We start from the raw sequence: 16,651 nt of genomic DNA, 5'->3' as shown, positions 1-16,651 counted from the left end.
TTGCATGACCTACGCCTTACAGTTATGTTTGTGCACCTTGTTTTGGAACTGGAACCAGTTTGACATCAATTTCCTTTTCAAGTTTAAAAGTTTAAAGACATTACTCCAAAACCCACACTTTGAGTTCCATTTCAATAATTGGCCTGTGTTGTAAAGTTGTCAACAGACTATCCCAGTCCCTTATTACACGTGTGAAGCTGCAAAAGAGATATATCCATTAAGAAAAACAGGCACAAAAGTTTGCAAAAGTTTAATTTTATATTTTGAAATACACAAGGTCTAATCAAAACTTAGACAACTTACCAAAAAACAAAACAAAACAAAAAACAGGACAAAACAAACATAATTGCAGCAACCAAATATAGATTTTCAGACATTAACAGGCACAGACTGTGCTTCAATAGACAGCGCCCAGCTACACACCCTCCGCAAAGTAACTTTCCACAATGTCTCACTCTGAAACTGAAAGTCATGCTCAAGTTTGTCATGCGAATGTTACTTTCTTCCCATAGACTCATCTCCCACCGGTGACTCTTAATTAACTTAAACAAGGTATTCTCTAGTGGAGCACATTTCCAAGCCAAGTCTTTTCCAAAAACATTAGCACCACAAACTTGAAGCAGAGCTCAGATGAAGGAAACTGAACATTGGCAGGTGGGCAGGCAAGATAACATCCATACATTCTTACGCTGCAATTGTGTTAAAGCAGTTTAAGGGTTGAGCCCAGCCTTCGAGTGCTCATCAGAGAAGCTGAGCTCCTATTGCTTCAGCAACCCTTCCTATTGACTCCTGTTTCTTGATGTCAAATGTTTTAATTCCAAAGGGTTTAAAAACACAGTATAAAGGTTAATAAAATAAAATAAATGTACATTGCAGCATGCAGCCCTGCGTTGTTCCATTGATACTTAACATTTCAACAATGTTCTTTGCATGCACACTTCCTTTCAGAAAGCTTAACTAATGCTATTGATCGTCCTTGAAGTTGAATTCCCAATGGTTGACATTAAGCAAACATATGAAAGGAACCTTGCAGACATCACCGCCTGCACAGCAAACTGCCAAGGCAGCTGTACGGTGAAGTGAGACTAGTTTCTTTGAGTGTACATTGCAGAAAGCGTGACTGGTTAATCAAGAAAAGCACTACAGTAAATAAATAAACAAAAAACAAACTCCAGGACTAAACTTTAAATAATCTTAATTATAATACACTGCTCTGAAACTTAAAATAACATTGTATATGATATATATATATATTTTTTTTTATTCATGTGATTTTTTTAAATGAAGATCCAGAGAGTAAAAGAAAAAGAAAAGGCTTACCCTGCATGGTTACTCTAATGTGGTTTCAATCCTCTTACCCAGGCAGTTCTCTAAGGGGCACATCTGGCATGTATAATGGAGCAAGGGCAGGGTTTGGCAAATAAAGTTTCCTTTGGGGAAGGATTTTTTTCTATAAATATATAATTGATCTGGCTTGTGAAGAGTGGTCAAGAAGATGGTTCAGCTCTGTGTTCAGTGCAATAACACATGCCAATTAAATTAACATGGTCAAAGAGTTTAGCAAACAAACACTTCATACATTTTCTTCCACTCCCCCCTGTATTGACAGGGATTAAGGGAAACTGAAAACTTGGTATCACTGCATCATCTAAAATAAATTCCCTCAATCACAGAGAGTATTGTCCATTTATTGTCAAGAAGCATTTTTCTGTTCAGTCCACCATCAGTCATGCGTGGTATGTTATCTTTTCTGTATTGTTGCTCTCACTGGTAAGATGAAGTTCAAGTCTTTCTTCGCCTGCAGTAACTGCCAAGACTGAAGGAAACAGTGTAAGGTTTAGACATCTGTAGACATTTCTTTATTTTCGTGCTCAATTTATTGATCCAGTATTTTTTATTTTTGAATACACAAGGTAAAATGTATGGAAACTTCTTTGCACTTACAATTAGAGCAACATATTGATTTACAAATAATTATTCACCACTAATACAAACTATCCCTTTCTTACAATTTCCATGTCCAAATCATTAAGCTCCAGAAGCAGCTATGCATTTAAAAGACAAACTGCCAAATGAAGAAATCATCTGACTTCTGATCCAAACAGATACTCAACTACCCAACACAAAACATCTTAACTAACTAGAGAGGTTGTATATTTCAATAATTACCTCCATAAACTCTGCTTTTATGGTATCAAACTTCATTTTTTCATGTACAGCTCTGGCTGTGTTGCTCCTTTCAAAGGGTTCTGAAACAAACGAGGAGAAAACAGGTTTACCAGTTGAGTTCTGTATTTCGCGGTCTCTCACTTTGAGATTGAACACACGGTTGAATAAATATAAAGTCCCATTATGTGTTAAAGAAATAATCATTTTAAAATTAAGAAAATACACATCTGATAGGTCATAACTCTGAAAGTCAGACAATCAGGTGCTAATAAAGAAGATGTACAGTGAGGGAAAAAAGTATTTGATCCCCTGCTGATTTTGTACGTTTGCCCACTGACAAAGAAATGATCAGTCTATAATTTTAATGGTAGGTGTATTTTAACAGTGAGAGACAATAACAAAAAAATCCAGAAAAACGCATTTCAAAAAAGTTATAAATTGATTTGCATGTTAATGAGGGAAATAAGTATTTGACCCCTTCGACTTAGTACTTGGTGGCAAAACCCTTGTTGGCAATCACAGAGGTCAGACGTTTCTTGTAGTTGGCCACCAGGTTTGCACACATCTCAGGAGGGATTTTGTCCCACTCCTCTTTGCAGATCCTCTCCAAGTCATTAAGGTTTCAAGGCTGACGTTTGGCAACTCGATCCTTCAGCTCCCTCCACAGATTTTCTATGGAATTAAGGTCTGGAGACTGGCTAGGCCACTCCAGGACCTTAATGTGCTTCTTCTTGAGCCACTCCTTTGTTGCCTTGGCTGTGTGTTTTGGGTCATTGTCATGCTGGAATACCCATCCACGACCCATTTTCAATGCCCTGGCTGAGGGAAGGAGGTTCTCACCCAAGATTTGACGGTACATGGCCCCGTCCATCGTCCCTTTGATGCGGTGCAGTTGTCCTGTCCCCTTAGTGGAAAAACACCCCCAAAGCATAATGTTTCCACCTCCATGTTTGACGGTGGGGATGGTGTTCTTGGGGTCATTCCTCCTCCTTCAAACATGGCGAGCTGAGTTGATGCCAAAGAGCTCGATTTTGGTCTCATCTGACCACAACACTTTCACCCAGTTCTCCTCTGAATCATTCAGATGTTCATTGGCAAACTTCAGACGGGCCTGTACATGTGCTTTCTTGAGCAGGGGGACCTTGCGGGCGCTGCAGGATTTCAGTCCTTCATGGCGTAGTATGTTACCAATTGTTTTCTAGGTGACTATGGTCCCAGCTGCCTTGAGAACATTAACAAGATCCTCCCGTGTAGTTCTGGGCTGATTCCTCACCGTTCTCATGATCATTGAAACTCCACGAGGTGAGATCTTGCATGGAGCCCCAGACCGAGGGAGACTGACAGTTATTTTGTGTGTCTTCCATTTGCGAATAATCGCACCAACTGTTGTCACCTTCTCACCAAGCTGCTTGGCGATGGTCTTGTAGCCCATTCCAGCCTTGTGTAGGTCTACAATCTTGTCCCTGACATCCTTGGACAGCTCTTTGGTCTTGGCCATGGTGGAGAGTTTGGAATCTGATTGATTGATTGCTTCTGTGGACAGGTGTCTTTTATACAGGTAACGAGCTGAGATTAGGAGCACTCCCTTTAAGAGAAATGCATTTTTCTGGATTTTTTTGTTGTTATTCTGTCTCTCACTGTTAAAATATACCTACCATTAAAATTATAGACTGATCATTTCTTTGTCAGTGGGCAAACGTACAAAATCAGCAGGGGATCAAATACTTTTTTCCCTCACTGTACAAGCAGTTCTCTGATCACATCCCTGACACTTTTAGACTATTTGACTTTTATTGTCGAGGCAGAGATTAAACCATTTATCTTGCATTTCCAAATGTCATTAATTACCTTTAAACCAACTACTTTCACAAACAAAAAGCATGAAGTTTGTTTTCCGTTTAATAACCTAATGTAAAAAAAAAAAATGGGGGAAAAAGCACTTCACATCTGTTTCGACTGGACTATAAATACAGGTACTCACAGCCAACCAAAAAAAGACTGTATAAATGAATTAGCAATAAATCAAGAAAAGTAATAACACAAATACCCTCAACACAAATGTACTTGTTCTTCCAGTCTTTGTAGTTTGGCCTCGGGAGAGCTTTGGCTTCACGAACTGAAATCATGGACTTTTCCCAGCTGGAAGAGAAGACGACAGGATGCAAGTGAACAGGCTGTAAGGCATGAGATGAAGATGTGGAAAATGAAAAGGTAAATATGACATACAGCCCCTATGGCCTATATCAAAAGACCCATATTCCACCCGCTCGAAATACCAGTGCTGTAATACTGCATTTATAATGAAGACATTCCCGTATCCTCTTTACATCATTCAAAACACCATTTCTGATAACTAGCCCTATAAAGAGCTTTACAAAAATAAGGCCCACAGTCTTGCGGTCCAAGGGCTATGCTACCCTTGGGCACATGCAACTTACATGGTTACTTGCCACTCGGGGGAGAAAAAATTAAAGCACAAAAAAATTAAATAAAACTGATAACATTTATTTGGTATACACCCAGTGTTATATGTCCTAGCTTATATCAATAATGTGCCAGTTGGCTAAAGAGTAAAAAATGTTGTGGTGTAGCCATTTCTGTGCATAACTAGGTTCATTTACATACTAGTCATGGCACGTGCTATGCATATGCACAGGTACATTATGTGGTTGAGCTAGTGTATGTTTTAAGCTGAGAAACATAATATAGTCTGGGGGGGGTGTCAAAATAAAAATGAATCGGAAAAGCTTGAGTTTATTTCCCGGTCTGTTGATTTTCATTGGACTAGAGGAACTAGCAAACAGAGTTCTGGATGTTCATGCCATCCTATTCAAATCACAAACCCTCTCTTTCTCCCTCCACAGTGCAGCCTCAGACACGGCTCCAAAGAAAAGCACAGAAAATACACTTGGATCTCATCACAACCAGGATTCACATATAATTAGGGCCGGCACATATAAACAACTCATTTATCAAGGCTCTGCAGGGTCTGCCAAAGGCTGACTGTCAAACCTTCACCTGCTGCCGTCAGTCACGGCAGCAATGTGAAACTGGAGTCCCGGAGGGTAAATGAGACTGCCAGTCTATGTGTTACTGGAGCAAAATCAGCTTTCATCTTCAGAGACCCATCAACCTCTCCTGAGGGGTATAACGGCCAAATTAAAACTCATGTGAAGGATAAACAAGGAGTGAAGGATTGGATTGAGGTAAACTCAAACTGATATCCTTAGATGTTAGGTTGGTTTTAGGTACTTCTTGTTCCCCTTAACAGAAAAACAAAAGGGAGTTTTGAATTGGTAAACAATCACTAACACAAATACGGTATACCTATTTCACAAGAACAGTTTCTTCAACTGGGTAACTTAACTCCCCCCACCACCACCCCAGCTAACGGTGCAAGAAATAACCAAATCAAGGAAATTATAAGCAGGTGCTTACCAGTGTGTATGATGTGGAATCAAATAACTTAAAATCTAGGCAGCTGCATGACAGACATGTGGATTATAGAAGGTCTTTAACAGAAGCTGTATGTAAGTTGAAAAGCCAGTGCAAAACCCAGGGGATTGTGGGGGAAGCACTGCATTACTTCAGTCAGCGACCCCGGGAGCATAATGGCATGAAAGTGTGTCAGAGCAGGGATTCAAAGCGTGTGGCCTTCGTGCCTGTTGACAGCACTACTGCGTTTGTCAGCCCAGTGTCAGGTTGACTATTTTTAACCTTCATGGAAAGCAGAACAAAGAGAAGATTGGAACCAAGGGAGACAGACAGATGGACAGACACCTGTCTAGATAGATGGATAGATAGACAGATACATACATACACACACACCTAGATTAGATCGATTGGAACCAATGTCCAGTGATAATTTGTCTGATTACAGTTAAAGATTTCCATTTCTTGGGCTAATTAATAATGCAACTTTTAAGATGCATCAGAGACTAGTCTGAGCCCTCATAAACTAGCACAGTCCTAATATTTAGACACCCGATCAAGCTGGGAAAGATCCCCTTACAAGTCCCCTTAGAGAAAGACTGATTTAATGTTTACATTCTTCTGATGTTTGGCAAACAAGCCAATACATTTATGTGCTGTTAGACACAGAGTACATAAGCTAGACTTGGTGTAACACTTCCAATAAAAGAGTGCAACATACCTGAACCCCCAGGCCACCTAGTGGTTACTGAACACCAGTAGAGAACCCCTGACAAAAGTATTCAGGCACTCTTTCAGAACACGAGATATGCGGACTACTCACGAAGAAGCCTCTCGGTTATCCCTTTTGGCTGACACTCAGTTGGAATTATCTTGTGGACTCTTGTTCACTTCATTATTGGAAAGGCCTCTGTGTGCACCGTACTGGCATCCCTCACTATGTACTGAATTATCATTAACACAATTGGCCGAAACCTTTACCAAAGTGACGTTGAAGGACAGTGTGACCAGATGCAGCCATGGACACAGATGTGCAGCAGGTCCCTTCTGGGATGCTAATTCTCAAATGGTCCGTGCCAGTGACATTTACAGCACACTTACTTGAAAACTGTGGAATAGTATTTTAGGAAGCCCAAAAGCAAGTCCCCCAGGGTGGAGTCATTCTTGGAGGTGTAAGGAGGAATGTCTCTGGGTCCGTTGGGCACAAGGTGGATATCCATGGAAGGGTTGAAGGATTCCTATAGAGGCAGAGTTGTAACACTTTACAATTTGGGATCTGATTTTTAAATTTAAGTTAAGGTTTGTGCTGCCAAGTAAGAGCATTATGGTTCATTTGCTTTGTTTAAACCAAAAAGAAAACCTAGTCCAGGATGTTTTCAGTGACATTTCAAGTCTGGTTGTGGAATGGTGGTAGGCGACTTAATTTTACTAATATGATTCAGAATAGTAGGAAAGCCAATATTATTCTACAGCACACACCTGTTCCCTCCTTTGAATAGTATAACCTTTGAGGGTAACTGCAGGGACCACATTTTCTTTCACAGTAAATAAGAAAACAAAAATTGTCTGAAACAAGAAATTGTTTTGCTGTGAATAAAAATATCTAATTGTATTTAACACCACTTTGCCACCTTCAGATGCAGCTGATCTGGTGCGCAGCAGTGGATAAGTAAGGAGCAATGGGGAAATGGGAACATACTTTTGCTGCTCCTCCAGTCTAGCATTCAGGCACATCTTTCTTTTCTCAAAGCCATAAGAGGGATTATAGATCAGTGAGATTTTAATGACTTCAGACACATTGCAGCTTTAGACAGATTAAGTGTAATGAAAACCCTTAGTACGTCTCGCAGGTGGAGAGTCAAACCAGTCAAAGACAGCAAGTATAATTATTTTCCGCTGGGAGCTGCTGTTTAATTGAAGGTTTCTTTGTTGTAATATTGTTTGATTTGTTTTTAAGTTACTTTTTAAAAAATCTGCTTAATTGCTTCCAAGTGGGTGTAATGCAATAAATTGTAGTAATAATAATAATACAAATGCAGTACATTACATTTACAGTACAGTACTTACTTTTTTTTTTTTTTTTTTTTCTTTTTTTACATAAAATGTGGGTGGGTTTTAAATGTCCTCCATCATGTAACAAGTACATTTCTCACATGCATCTGATACAGTTGTCAGTTAATTTACATGAAACAACTAGCTGGATCCTGCATTTTGACATCAAGCAAGTCAAGCATCTCTATCCATGAGTGACATATTTAGTCCCTAAAATACACAGGTTGTGTGCATTCAAAAGTGCAGGTCGTTTTCTTAAGCGTGTGCATCAGGTTTTGAAATAGAGCAGTAAGAATAAATTAGTGACCTCCTCAGACATCATGGAGAGCACAGTTCTGCAGCAGGCAGCAGATAAGACCAACCAGTCAAGTGCCACATTATCAGATGATTATGTGTTTAACACAAAGTATAGAACCTTAATCAGCTAAGAAGAGAGACTTAAACGTATTGATGGCAGAGACCACATTACAGATAATACAGAAGCAGGAAGACTTACGGGATACGCCTTCTGAAGACAAGGGATGACAGGTTCAGGCAAGGCTGCAAGAGAGGATTTCAGATAAGTGAGAACAGATTATGGAGTGTGGCTTTCAAAAGAGATGTTCTGAAGTACAGGACTACTTTTTATTTCAGGCATAATCACTAGTTTCAAAAGAAGAAACTGAGTACAGAGCAGATGTGAGCCTGTGTGGGTTGAGTCAGTACTTACTCTGTAGGTAGTGCAGAACCAACAGAACCAGGGAGTAGCTGCTGAGAGTCCCACGGCTGGCATCGTTGATTCCGTGATGCCGGGCCCATTTCTTTATGACCAGTATAATGGGCCGAACTCTCTTCTCAACTGTCAAAATAAAATATAAATTACAAATCAATCTGCAGGTGACTTCTAAAGTACAGTTCATGTTGACTTGGAGTAGGACACATACACACACAAAGGCACATATACATAAAGCTTTCAGACTGTGAAAATGACAAGCAGCCACCTAGACAGTATTTGCCTATTTATTCTGTGCCATATTAGCAGAGATGCACATTAATTTCCTTGAGATACTAACGTTTAGCCTTTAAATCAAAGCCATCTATTATTGTTCACACTGCAAGCCTAGAGTGCCCATAGCCCAGCCATCGCTCTGGCCCACCACTTGATGCAGCTGGAATTTGATTCTCTGCCTGTGGAGTTTCCCCCCCAGGTAACAAGGCACAGGAATGCATCCTTGGCTCCCAGCATAGGCTTCTACCGGAGCTTCAGGTGGGAAATCCCACGGATTCATTTTTAATACATAGCTTTGCAGACAGATGCCTTTACTTGGTATCCTCCTACAGATGCTATCTTGCTGCACATTGTTGTCTACTGAAGATTTCACAGAAGCCTGGATGCAGAACAAGCTTAGAGGAAACATTTCACTTCTGTTGTTAACCCATTGAGTCAATTAACAACAATGAAATGAGAACAAAGTCAGTCTCTCTTGTATTACAACCTTGGGGAATAAATACATCAATAAAATTGCACTTACTGTATGCATAAGTCCTGAGAAGGAATGTATTTCTTATTCCAACTACGTTGTTTACATTCAAGTCAAACTCCACTCCACTGTGGAAAGAAAGAGGATCTCCACTAAACACTGACAGGCAACAGGAAGAGTGCATTGGTCATTTTGTATTTTTGGGGATTTGTGAAGCCTACCAATATTATTTCTGCACTAAAGTAGGAGCATCACTCCACACTGACTGAGTGCAGCTGCCTCTCCCTGCTGGACGCGCAGGACAAGGAGATGGTTTAGGAAGTCAATATCCCATAAATAATTCCTATAGATCCCTGTATACTATAACAGCTCTCCAAAGCTACCAATATTGCTCACTTAAGATATATTGATGCACATGTACGTTTGTTATTCCTTAAACACATTCTAATAAAGCTTTTCAACAGTTTAAGAAAATACAGCAGAGATGTTTGTTTGCTTCAGGATGAACAGAGCCTTCTGTGTGCTACAACCTGTAACAAATCAGTGCATTTAATTAATGATCTTTGTCACAGTGTTGGAATTGAAATATCCCACCAATTAAATTAGCACTTGTTATATTTAAACATTCTCAGGGTGATTTAATACTACTGTTAAAGCACCCAGCTTGATAAACAGAAGATTGTCCGATACAATTGTGAACTTTTTATATAAAAAATAAAAAAATATATTCTTCAGTTAAAAATGTTCCTGGCTTTTACAGCCTCGTGACTGTGAGATTGTGCTGCAGGCCTTGCTTGCTGGTGACTCATTGCACATAACAGTATTATTCTAACTACATCCATTTGATGTGTTTTGTATCGATTAACTCATTGAGTTAGCGGCCTTAAAAAAAATCACTAAGGTTTTTTTTTTTTTTTTTTTAATTATAATTGCACCACTACCCGATTCCTGATATGGGTATGTTCTCGCACTGTTCAATTAGTCTACTTGGTGGACTGTAACTCGAAGTGTCCCACCCTATGCCTGGGACAACCAGAATGTTCTAACACACGAAGCCAGACTTGCAAAATGTCAGTAACTTATCCCTGCTCCTTTTCAGTTTTTCACTGGAATGTAATGGTGATACTACACAGTAAAAGCTAACTCGTATTTCCAATTGTGACAAAAGAAAATTGATGGTTTTCTGCCCAGAAATGTCAAATGTAAACCAAAATGTCATTAAGCACCTACCTGACTTTATCCCTGAATTTCAATATGGGCACTTTTGCTCGAATAAGCTGCGGCCTCTCAATGTAAGCTGTGAACAGAAGGGCAATGTGTTTAACTGGTCTTTTACACGAATGCTTTTTTAAAAGGAGTTCGCCCATCTGCAGAGTACAGTGGAACTCCTGTGTCTCTTTTTTGGGGGCTGGATCTATATTTTTGGGCAGGGTGTCGCAGAAACCACAAGTTTACCATGCCAGGTAAGGAGGGAGTGCAGTGAAGGTCTTACGGCAATGTGTGTTCTGGGTGAAAAGCAAAAGGTGGATGACCCTTCAATGGAAAGCCTTGAGAAGGTAAGGAGAGCTGCAGGGAGACATGCTTGTCAAACTCCACACTTTAACACACCACTTCCCTCTAGAGGCTCATGTGGAGCACTGCATTTAGCAAGAAGGTACTGGTTTGATTACAAAGAGTACAACAGACCAGAGAAATGCAAGGGGAGTTCTATGATGCACAGTGGCATTTCAAGTGAGGTAATCAGAAGTAGTGTCACTAGTTAATAATACACATACTACACTACCTTCTTTGACAAGTTTATTTCCATCTATAGTGCATACTCACTTAAACACCTCTTTGCTCTATAGTTAAAAGAAACAAGTAAAACTGCCCCCACTTCAGCACACAGGGCACTTACACAGCCTGTAAAACAACTGCTGTACAAGACCAAGTATGTACACAGCATCCGTTTTCTGGTTCACCTGAAACGAAAACATCAACAACAAAAGAAAGCGAGACGTGAAGTTAACAATTTCCAGTAATAATTAGAACACTTTTTTTTTTTTTTTTTAAATGTATTTATACTTCTATTTGAAACTCCAACACTTTGTGGATTAATACAGACATAATTATAGAAGCCAACTTACTGATCCCTCTTGAACAACTAAGCACAGATCTGCATCACTGCTGCGGCTGCCAAACCCATTGAGGGAGGACCCCGCCAGATACACCCGAGACTCTGAAAGCAATGGGAGGGCGAGACTTTACCTCCAATGCCACTATAAGTGGGGGTGTGGATCTTAACAACTACAAAAGACATACGAGGAAAGAGTCTTTGAATCTCTCTCTGCAGCTGGGCTCGGCACAACTCCTTCTTCTCCAGGTCATCTGCCTGCTGTTGGCACACCTGAAACAGCTCCATGATCTGCTGACTTAACTGAAAGTACAACAATATAGAAGTGCTTACAAAACAATTACGCAAACAGGTTTAAATGTTAATTAATTGAATGCAGCTTAGGATTCTTTATATTTAAAGCAACGCTGGACATTTTTCAAGTCCAGGTTATTGACTAACATCACTGTACTGATACGTTATTTTAGCTTTCCCTGCAAAGGAGAGCATGTTAATTATTGTACAACTACATATTGACTGAAGCTTTCCTTCCAGTACAAGAAAAATGCAGCAGCCAGTACCTTGTCCTTAACAGGTGGCAATGGGCCGTCAATGACACTTGGATGGAGTTCACCTCCTAATGGAGGCACACAGCCAGCTGGCTTTGGGGTGCGAGGGGACAGAGCTGTGCCAGAGGACAAGACTGGACCACAGACCTCCACGTGCGAAGGCACTGAAGATTTCTGGACTCCCCTGGGAGGAGACGGTGCGCTGAGCACTAGGGGCCGGGATCCAGGTGAGTGGAAGCGCTGTCGCTTCAGGTCACAGGGGCTGTGCTCATCACTCCTCCGCCTGCAACACAAACACAGTCAGGCGCTCGCTCTTCTACTGCGCTTCTGCCACTTGCTGCCTTCAGGGCAGCAGCTCCAACCCTGGTCCTGGAGTACACCGCTCCACTTACTTTTATAGGTCACTCGAAATCACCAGTTTCAAAATACTGGGGACAGAAGCAAGTTATTAAAATTAATGAAGGAAGTCGAGCAAAGGAAGGTCTTGCTTTGAGAGGCTGAAGGCATTCAGATGATTGCTGTCAATGATTATTAAATTCCTGAATTGCCCAAACCACCTGCTTCACTAATGGGAATTAAATACTTCCAGGATGTTATAAATTGGTGAAAGAAGGCAGAGCTCTAAAACCTTCTGGACAGGACCAGCGCTGGAAAGATCCGCTTTAGAGCCATTCATGGAACACAAATGAAGCACTGGCATAATGATGAAATGAGGATTGCGATCTGCTGGTGTAGGGGTTTCGGTGGGCGTCTCCTTGTATAGAACTGAATCATTTTATTTTTATATGCTTCACCAGAGAGCATTTGTGTGTGTGTGGGGGGAATTATACACAGCAAGGAAAATCAAAATCAAACCTCACTCAAAAGCCAGTGGAAATTCAGACACTCTAAACTAGGGGATAAGATGACAATGACGCCATACTGCTTGGTCTGGGTAGAAAGACCATTTTCCAGGAATATTCGTATTCTCTCAGTGTTCAATTGCAAATTCATTTTGAAAGAATAACTACTATGTATTTTTCAGAGTAACAAAGAACCTAATTTCCCAATGTACTTTCAAGATGTCAGCCTGTATTCTTGCAGGAGCTGCGTCTCTGAGATTGTCTGTCGTTCTGAAGACAAAGCTGCTGGAGAAATTAGATGTGATGGAAGCTCCTGTATTTGGCAGTTTGGAGAAAGATTTCTAGCAACTGTGGGCGATTTTAGACAGGCTTCAGCCTCAATAACATCCCCTGCTTGAATTCAATATGACAACTTGACAAGTGATTTCACTGAGCTATAAAAGGGAAAAAAAATCATTAGGATATAAAACACAGAAACATTATTCAACAGATGAGTCAACACGTGACATAGCGTGTGATCGGAAAGTGCCCCTGCAATAATTATCATTATCAATGTTGCCTACACTCTCTCTACACTGGGGTGTGCTTTTATGAACAAACTCAGATGAGTGGATACGTGTCTGCAAGAGCGTGGAGATCATTTTCAACAATGACTGTAAGCAGAACAAGGAAAATTGTATTGTTCAGTCCCACAGGTACTTTTCGATCATCCTGCACAACTCTGCATTTTCCAGAAAGCGTCATCATGCTCTCTAAAGATTCTTACTTTCGGCCTTGCGATAAGGCTGGCACAGGGGAGACGTGTGGAGAGGCGCTGGTTCCAGGGGTGCAGTCATGAGAGCGGACTGATGGGAAACGAGGAAGAGAATGGAGTGGAATTCCACGAAAGCTGAAGACAAATCACAAACAGATAAAAGAAAGGCCAGGGGTCAGAAAACAACTCTGAAACACAGTATACTGTTCTACCAGCTCCTCATACAACACATTCTGTACAAGCCTAATGTCTAGAAGAAACACAATGTACAGAGAGACGGGAGATAAACATGATCATCCTCATTCTCTTTCTCCCTATCCCTGGTTTTCTCAACCTTGGCATCGTGTTGGGGGTCCTGCCATGCCAACTCAACCACAGCTACTGTCAATATTCTAACAGTCAGACGTTGATGGCCACCACATACAAAAAGTTGCACGTTACTACTAAGCAATCAATTTGTTTTTTTTTGTTAAACTTACCAGGAATTCCTGAAATTGCACTCAGACTCAACCAGCTGCTGCCGAGAGAACAGCACAGGCGAGACCCTGAGGGGCAGCTGGTTAAAATGGTTAGCTGTCTGAGGTTTAGGGGGAAAGGGTGGGCGACCCAGGATGGTAGAGTTGGGGAACATAATCTTCTCCACTGAGCTCAAGCATTTATTCTTCTGCCTGTGTATGATAATATAAATAGTAGTGTTACAAGAGCCTGTCCCGCTTTCTCATTACAGCCTTGTGACGAGGTATGCTGTGCAGTGTTGATCAGTAACATTGCACATTTGTTTTTCTTTTATACTTCATGCAATATTAAAGGTTTTATTCACCTTAGCACGTATGTGTATAAGAAATGTCAAACTAGTCTAATGGTAAGTGAATATAAAGATGTGTACTTTTATACTAAATTAAAACAATGTCCTACACTTTTATTCCACGTTCTAAATCACCTTTTCGTTTTTGGCTTGTTGCATTAAAAATAAAAACTCATACTTACCAAAGTTGACAAGAAAAGTAATACTAATACACTTAGGTCACAAATGCGAAAATAAACAAATGCTCAATTTCAAATGATTAGACTGCTTAGTGTTTCCTGAATAAAATGAACATGCTGTCAAAGACAAACACCCAGTTGTTATTCACGCAATTTCCCCCCCGCATTTTTCTGCAAACCGCGCAAGTTTTAAATCGAAAGCTTAAAAAAATGCAGCCATTACTCGTATTTCTAGTAGTGGCAGTACTACCAACCACAAAGTTGGCATGCGGAAAGTTGCAAAGCATATAGCAACCTCTTTCATTGTCGCTGAATGAAAAAGGCCATTTACACCAAGTATATACATTTCAAAATCATTACTAGGAATACGAGTAACAATGTAAAAACACAAACACACTTAACACCATCCTATCAAAACAACGCCAGGTTTCTAACACTCACAGACTAGTCGATCGTCCACTGATTGAAAAGAAGTAGAAGAAGAAGAAGAAGAAGAAGAAGAAGAAGGGTTTTCTTTCTTTAACGCTCTTCGTGTATCCGTGATATTTTTGTAACGCATGAAATGTCCAGCTGTTTCCCAAACAAAAACACTTTAATCAAAGTAATGTGTCTCCTCAGCTTCCCATTTACAAACACCAAAAGAACACATCCGGGGTAAACTCATCTGCTTCCGGGTCTCTCTCGACTACCGTATGTTCGGGTGCAAACGCGCATTTGAATTGGTGAGTGACGCTATTACGATGATATTGATGATGATGATGATGATGATGATGATGATATGCACCCCCCGCCCCACCCTCACCCACACACATGTATTAAGATGAAATGTAATTAAAATAAATATCGGTCATGACATCTGCGCAGTAAAGGTACACCACACGCCACTTTACTGTGTTAATAGGCTACCACAATAGACCACCCTATACTTTACTGCGTTTTACCACAGTGCAACACATTACATGTTGCGGTGTTGTTACCACAGTGCACCACCCTAAACTTTATGTGATTTTAACATGGTGCACACTACACTTAACGTGTTTTTTCATACTACAGCTATTCTACGTTTTACTAGTACACAAAATCGAAATGCATCATTTATTTTGGGATGTGGTGGGTCTGTGTTTGTGTAATTGTTGTTCTCTGTCTGGGTTTTGTGTGCATGGATCTTTCCGGTTGTCCATTCCCAAGGAGATCTCACTTCCCACCAGACTGCTACAGGCTACATTTAACTTATTGCTAGTATAATTATTGTATGAATTTATGTATTTATTAATCTGTCATAATGGACTGAAATATCACAGCCTCCTCTTTTCTTCATTTCAGGAGCCTTGGCAGAACCCTTCATAAGACTTTGATGGATGGAGTGTAATAATGTATCAAGATTTACAGGTAGGAACCCCCCCTCACACCCATAGCCATAACCAGGCTCCTTGATATCCAATTAAGTAAACAAATTACAATTTTGTCAGTATGTTGTAAATATAATATGTAGGAAAAATAAAACACAGACTCTTTTTCCATTTTCGCCCTTGGAGAAATTATGCTTCAAAGACATATTTCAGATACTGATGTCATGCAATGTTGGAACAACATCCAGAATGCAGAGGCCCTTTTCTTTCCCCTAGTCTTTGTTTTGCTCCTGGGCAAATAAACAGGCCTTCTGAGGAATGTACATTGTTCTCCTTGTCTGCTCTAAAGAACAGCTCAGCTAAATATTCAGTTGCACCTGTCTTAGCAAGTTTAAATTACAGTTTCAGCCATGGGTGTTCTCTCTCTGGGCTTGTCAGCTTTTGTTATGTTACACAACAAAGGGTCACTGAGAAAGATATGCAAAACCTTTGTCTTCCTATAACCCCTTCTTGTCCCCCTCATGTCAGTCTTGGCATCACGTGGCAGTGTAACAATCAGAAATATTAAATTAGTCGTATGTTAGGGGGGTGGACTGTAAATAAGGAACCTGGGCTCTGTGTTTGGTTTTACCACAGTGGAGCGTGTTTATGGGCTGTGTGTCTGTGGGTGTGGATGACTTTAGGTAGTGCTGAAGGAATAGCAGGTGTGTGATCGACATGTGCTGGCTTGCTCATAGGTTGATGGAGCTTGTTGCCCTAGTGTCAGGGAACCAGTCCAGCCCTGTTCAGCCACTTAAAACATTCAAAAGAATACTCAGTGTTAACACGTTTATTAATTAAATTACACTGTAAGATAAATCCTTATTTCATTAATTCATCGCTCACATTCAAAAGTACTTTGTGGACCCACACTGTTCAGGGACCAGTAGGCCACCTTTTATTCCTTTG

The 16,651-nt window shown here is 40.5% G+C and overlaps 1 protein-coding gene across 1 annotated transcript; it reads right to left on the bottom strand.

Moving 5' to 3' along the window:
• Window positions 1-235: 235 nt before the first annotated feature.
• Window positions 236-14,989, bottom strand: tent2 (terminal nucleotidyltransferase 2). The gene is made up of 15 exons (XM_066711986.1): window positions 14,796-14,989; window positions 13,850-14,038; window positions 13,383-13,505; window positions 11,787-12,057; window positions 11,415-11,529; window positions 11,240-11,331; window positions 11,011-11,074; window positions 10,344-10,410; window positions 9,165-9,241; window positions 8,363-8,491; window positions 8,150-8,193; window positions 6,703-6,839; window positions 4,217-4,308; window positions 2,170-2,249; window positions 236-1,816 (listed from the first exon to the last, which is right to left on the bottom strand). Exons 2-15 carry the CDS (start codon window positions 13,999-14,001, stop codon window positions 1,742-1,744), a joined length of 1,518 nt encoding a protein of 505 aa, XP_066568083.1. The 5' UTR covers window positions 14,002-14,038; window positions 14,796-14,989; the 3' UTR covers window positions 236-1,741.
• Window positions 14,990-16,651: the final 1,662 nt, after the last annotated feature.

Source organism: Amia ocellicauda, chromosome 8 (genome assembly GCF_036373705.1).
Source record: "Amia ocellicauda isolate fAmiCal2 chromosome 8, fAmiCal2.hap1, whole genome shotgun sequence".
NCBI lineage: Eukaryota > Metazoa > Chordata > Actinopteri > Amiiformes > Amiidae > Amia > Amia ocellicauda.
The sequence above is the reverse complement of the archived record's forward strand: the minus strand, read 5'-3'. Positions and strand labels throughout refer to the sequence as shown.